The sequence below is a fragment of the Hevea brasiliensis genome, chromosome 2 (genome assembly GCF_030052815.1).
Source record: "Hevea brasiliensis isolate MT/VB/25A 57/8 chromosome 2, ASM3005281v1, whole genome shotgun sequence".
Classification (NCBI taxonomy): Eukaryota; Viridiplantae; Streptophyta; class Magnoliopsida; order Malpighiales; family Euphorbiaceae; genus Hevea; species Hevea brasiliensis.
Window position 1 is genome coordinate 2492706 of NC_079494.1, and position 6639 is coordinate 2499344.

Genomic DNA, 6639 nt, shown 5'->3' on the forward strand with positions numbered 1-6639 from the left:
ATGGATTTGTGTCTATGTGTTGTTTTTCCTTCTCTTTTGTTCGGTGGATCTCTGAAAGTTGAAACTTGTTTGTATGGGTTTTGGTGTTTATTTTGTTTTTTTGATGTGGGTTTTGGGATTAGACCAAGAATTTTTCAGTTTTTGGTTAGATCTAATCTATTTAATTTCTTCTCATTATTTTCTCAACAATTTTTTCCACTCAACATTGAAATTTTTTCAATAAAGTCTTTCCGCACCTGTAATCAACAGTGAGATCTAGGCAGTTCACTTGATGATTCTATTAGATGATAAGATTCGATTTGATTTTCAGTCTCCTTGTTTTCTTTAGTATCAAATTTTGCTTACTCTAATATGCTTCTAGTAGAACTGTGTATCAATTTCAATTGAAAATCATTCAAGGTTAAGTTGAAATTATTTAGATTTTTACGAAGTTATGTCTGTAATGAAGATTTTTAATTGAATTATTGTGTCCAGTAAAATTGATGAAAGTTATCGGATTATGAAATTTTGTGTTCATAAATATATTCTGTAGTAAATGAAAAGCTGATAGTTAAATTTTGTTGAATAATCATGTAGGCCTTCGCTGGTTCTTCCTTTATGCTGTATTTTTAATACTTCTAAGTTTGCTAATGTTCACAAGTTTGAAAATATGGAGGATGCAATGAAACTGATTGAGGAGTTGAAGTTTGAGGGTTCAAGGCCATTTGAGATCCCTACAGGTTAAAGATGATGATATTTGATGAGATGGGATTTTGTAGTGACCTGAATTTCTTCTCTGCTCCTTTTAGGGAAGATGTGGCTAGTCCACAAATTGAGCCAGAGCTTATTATGGAGGATGATTATAGCGATGAGGAGACTGTTTCTTTTGAGAGATGGATAAAACAACAATTTTATTTTTTTAACTAGTAAACCTAATATTGCATGTAAGAGTGACTTTTCTTGAAATAAGTTAGTGATTTTATTTTAAGAAATTGAAGTTTAGAGATAAAAATGAAAAGATCTCCTAAGTTCAGGGATGGTTGGTGCAATTAACCCCACTTCCTTTGTATTTGTTTAACAAGGATCCATTTCTTTTTAGATTAATTATAAATAAATTAAGATTGACATTTCCTATTATATTGAACTATGATTCATCACCTGGCTTCTCATGTCAAGCTAGCCAGACACGAACTAGCATGGAATTTCATTCTTATTATTTATTTATTTATTCGTTTCCATGATGGTAATTGAATTGAATTGAATTGGATTGGAAATTACACAAAGATGCCACGGAGAGGAATCTGGGGAGGACACCCATGAAATAGCCACAAGAGAATCAAATTCCAAAATAATAATCGAGGCCAAGGACTAAAAGTCAGGTTTAGAAATCAACAAACCCATTGTCTTCTCAATAGCCACAAACTCAGCAGCATTAGAATCATCGTAACCTGTAGAGGAAAAAACAAACCCAAAGGAAATTTTCAAGAGAGTTACTATTTCTTATTATCAACTAACAGCTAATAATTTGACCGTTTTAATAACAATCAGTCATTTATTAATTATTAATTGTTAATAATTACTTATTTATATAATAATTTAAAATAAAAGTATTCGATAAAAATAATTTATAAATTAATTATTAAATATAAAATAATAAATATAAATATCATTTTTGATGTAATTAAAATACTAAATATTATCTTAAAAATTGAAAGAAGTAATATTTTATTATTTATTTTTTAATATCTAAATATTATCATAAACATCTATATCTCTAGACAGCATAATTAAAAAGATAATATTTTGATTACTTATTAATTAATTGAGACGATCCCACCTGAATTTTTCTCAAAGCAAGTCGAAGAAAATGAGGAAGTCTTTGGCAGAAACTAGCCGTCGCCCATATGATATAATAAAGTGCAGGAAATCAATCAGAATGTGCATCCAATAGCAATGGACATCAAAGATCAGACAAAATCTGTTAGCAGAAATGCAGACCCAAATGAACAAAAGACAATTCGTCCGATTAAAGGACCTACAAAAAGCCATATAAATAAGAAATCATGGATTTTATTAAATATTATTATACAAATTTTTTAAAAGTTAATTATAATTATTCATATATTGCCTAACAGGTGGAACTGAGAATGCATAAGTGGCAGATTATCAGAATGCATGAAGTGGATTAAGTAGAAAGAGTGTGAATTGGGACAAATCACTAAGCAATAATTTCACTTGACTTTTCAGTAAGCAAATCAGTTTGTTATTTAATTATTTGTCTTATTTATCTTTAGGAATTTTAATGGTATAATGATAATTCTTAAAAAATTAATAATAATTATTATTATTTATTAAATTTTGATGCAACGTTTTAATATTTTAAAAGCTTTAGAAATTCATAAATAATTTTATAAAAAAAATTCAAATTCTTTACTAAAACATTCTTTTCAAAAGAACTCTCAAACCGTCATTACATCTTATAATTTACTATTTTTCCTTTTCAATATTTCTCTCGTCATTGTATTAGTCAAGTTGACAATCTCCTCCTCCTCATCGTCATCATTATCTATCCATACTCATATTAGAAAAATATTTTTCTTTCATGATATTATATTAAATGTTAGAATTATGTAATTTATTTCATTTAATCTATAATTTTAATTAAGTTTATTTTTTACAATGATTTTAAATAATTATATTTGGGATAAATTGAATAAGCTTTTTAATTTTAAGCCATCAATATATTTTTAATTCAATATTTTTTTAATTAAATATTTATTATATTTTTAAATTAATATCAATTCTATTTAATTTTAGCGAGCTAATTTTATTTTTGTCACTATATTCACTGAATGTTTTTATTTTAATAGTTATGCAACGATGTAAAAGCATACTAACTATTTCATAATTATTATTAGACAATCAATCTGTTCAATCAGTACCTAAAAAAATAATTGTTGAGTAATTTGGAGTTGACACGGAAAACCTTTCTTTTGATTCTGCACCTGTCACTGCTTGCAAAGGCTTTGGAGTTGAGTTTTCTGATACCTGGTGGCGTTGATAATGCTTCTGTGATTCAAGTTGAATATGACCTTAAAAATGCCCTCTCGTGAGTCTCACAATCAAATATCCCAATTCATGGAGTTTCTTTTCGTTAATCAACTCAGTTATTGATCCCTTGAGACTTCTTCATGTGGGTTTTGTTGTCTAGTATTAATTTGAAATGAGATATTTAAACTATATATAAGACTTGAGTAAATTTTCTCCCTTTGAATTAATTTTTAGAATATAATTGGACCTGATTTATTTTTTTAAAATAATATTAGAGTTTTCCTTGCTTCAAAATTAGACCACCGATATATTTTTCTATAAATTTTATGCTTCTGATTTTCTTTTGGATATGAAGAAATATGTTATTCTACATTAATTTGAGATAAAATGTTTAAATTATATATAAAATTTAGGCAAATCTCTTCGTCTAAATCATGCATCAAATTTTATTCCTTTTCTGTGAATTGTTTCTGTCATGGCTTTGTCGTGGATGTGGTTTAGTTCCTTATTGAACTTCTCCACCCCATCGTTCTTTTGATTTAATCTTAATAAAATTGCTTTGCTTCCATATACTTTAAAAAAAAGTACGTCACTCATTTGTAAGCAAAAGCCTTTTATAAATATAAGTTCAAAATCATGAATAAGACATATATATATATAATGTCAATTCAATTATTCCACAACCTAATAATTTTCTTTGCCAATTTTAAATTTGTTTAATTGCTAATCAATCTTCATCTACTGTTTCACTTCCAACTTTTCTTTAGTTCATAATTTACTGTTAAAATAATTTAAAAAATTATGAACTAAAAATAAAAATTTTAAAAATTTTATAGGTAATTATCATATGCAATTACTCAATTTTACAAATAATTTTATAAAAATTATTTAATTTTATTTTTTTTTATAAATTTAATTTTATAAAAATTACTGCAAAAAAAAAATTAAAAGTTTTCATATTAATATGTTAACTTATCAACTATTTTACATATAAAATCTATCTAGTCATTGCTAGTGGAGAAGAAACAGAAAAAGTGGAGTAATGATATAATTAGATGCATATTATGTATTTTATTTTTTTTTAAAAAAAATTAATAAAATATGACAATTTTTTTTGTCTAATAATTAATAGATTAATAAATTAATCTGAAAAATTTTTAATTTCCAATCACAACAATTTTTATAAAATTAAATTAAAATTTAATAAATTTTATAAAAAAACTTAAAATTAAGTTACCAAATTAACCATGTCAATGTTACATAATATTCGAATCTTTTAAAGATTAAAGAAAAAAAAGATATTAAAACGTGAAGTCACTTATTAATTAAAGGTTTATTTTAATAAATTAAATTTTATTTTTAATGCACTAAAAAATTAGTTTAAGGCTTAGTTTTCATCACTCGCTAATATTTCGGAGCACCCATATCTATAATATAAATTAATTTATAGCTAGCACATGCTGCTTGAGCAAATCCAAGATTCTACAGAGATTATTATGATTATATAACTATGTAATATATAGTAATTTGATACTTTAATTATTTTTGTACGAACTTAATTAATACATAAGATTTTTTATTCAAAATTGATTCACCGTAAATTTAAATATAAAATATATTATAAGATATATTTATTTAAATATACATATCTCATATATTTATATCTGGACAAAAATTTTTCAACGTGTATATATATATATATAACTAATGGTCTCTTTCTATTTTGTTAGCTCAAGTAGCAATTGAAACATACATAATGGTTTTGTTTATCTTTTTCCTATTAGCTCTTCCGCTACTTCTTTCATTTCTTCTCCGAAAACAAAAATCTAAAAATCGTCATTTGCCACCAGGTCCCAAGGGTCTTCCATTCATAGGCAACTTACATCAATTTGATAGCTTAAACCCTCATTCCTACTTATGGCAGCTTTCGCAAAAATATGGACCTTTAATGTCCTTGCGTCTAGGTTTTGTACCAATCTTGGTAGTTTCCTCTGCCAAAATGGCTAAGGAAATCTTGAAAACCCATGATCTTATTTTTTGTAGCAGGCCTTCCTTAGTTGGCCAGCAAAAGTTGTCCTATAATGGTTTAGACTTGGCCTTTTCACCTTATAATGCTTATTGGAGAGAGATAAGGAAAATTTGTATGGTTTATCTCTTCAATTCTAATAGGGTGCAAAGTTTCCGTCCCATCAGAGAATTCGAGGTTTCCCATATGCTTGAAAAGATCTCCAAATCAGCCGCAGCCTTGAAACCTGTAAACTTGTCTGAGGTCATGATGTCGCTTACAAGTACTATAATTTGCCGGGTTGCTTTTGGGAAGAGGTATGAGGAAGATGGGGTTGAAAGGAGTAGATTTCATGAGTTGCTGAAGGAAACTCAGGCTATGTTTACAAGTTTCTTTGTTTCAGATTACTATCCTTTCTCGGGTTTTATTGATAAGTTCACTGGATTAGCCCATCGCCTAGAGAAAAACTTCAAGGAATTTGACATTTTTTATGAACAGATAATCCAAGAACACCTTGATCCTAGTAGATCAAAGCCTGGGGAAGAGGATATTCTTGATATCTTACTTCAATTATATAAGAATCGTTCTTTTAAAGTTGATCTCACTTTCGATCACATCAAAGCTGTGCTTATGGTAATTACCGTATTTATGCAAAATTTAGTTTCTATTTGTTTACCAACGCTGCATTATCAAGGAGAAATTCTTTCTTTAGTTTCTTTATATGATGCATGCACTAACAATGTATATTTTTTTTCCATGCTCTTTATATATAGAACGTATTTGTGGGTGGAACAGACACCGGCGCAGCAACTGTGGTTTGGGCCATGACTTTCCTGATGAAGAATTCCACAGCAATGATGAAAGCTCAAGAAGAAGTTAGAAAACTTGTTGGGAAGAAAGGCTTTGTAGAAGAAGATGATACTCAACAACTACCTTATCTCAAAGCTGTAATCAAGGAAACAATGAGATTGCAACCCACAGTTCCCTTATTAGTCCCAAGGGAATCATCCGAAAATTGTACTTTAGATGGATATGATATACCAGCTAAAACAGTAGTTTATGTGAATGCATGGGCAATTGGAAGGGACCCTGAAATCTGGGAAAATCCAGAAAAGTTTGATCCTGAGAGATTCATCAATAGCTCTATTGACTTGAAAGGGCAAGATTTTGAGCTGATACCATTTGGAGCTGGTAGAAGAATTTGCCCCGGGATCTTCATGGGCCTCGCAACTGTGGAGGTGTCTCTAGCTAATCTACTTTGCAAATTTGATTGGGAAATTCCCGTTGGAATGAAGAAAGAAGAATTGGACATGGATGCGCAACCAGGCATTACCATGCACAAGAAAAATGCTCTTTGCCTTATGGCCCGGAAGTACGCCTGATAAAAGGGTAGAATATATTCATATGTAACAAGATAAATTATTAGATAGAACCTAGCATATATGGTACCATATATATACATGAATGTATACAAGAAGAGCTTGTAGTTCTCTTCGATTACAAATAATATTTAGTATCCTTGTGCTTGGTTTTAATTCTTGCTCTTAAGTATGACCTTTGAATTTAGTACTTATGGTATCTTGATCTGTGAGTTTTTTAGGGTA

At 28.6% G+C, this 6639-nt stretch overlaps 1 protein-coding gene across 1 annotated transcript; it reads left to right on the top strand.

Annotated features, from left to right (window-relative positions):
- Nucleotides 1-4771: 4771 nt before the first annotated feature.
- Nucleotides 4772-6639, top strand: LOC110654436 (6,7,8-trihydroxycoumarin synthase-like). The gene is made up of 2 exons (XM_021810424.2): nucleotides 4772-5668; nucleotides 5809-6639. The coding sequence occupies exons 1-2, from the start codon at nucleotides 4787-4789 to the stop codon at nucleotides 6415-6417; spliced, it is 1491 nt and encodes a 496-aa protein (XP_021666116.1). The 5' UTR covers nucleotides 4772-4786; the 3' UTR covers nucleotides 6418-6639.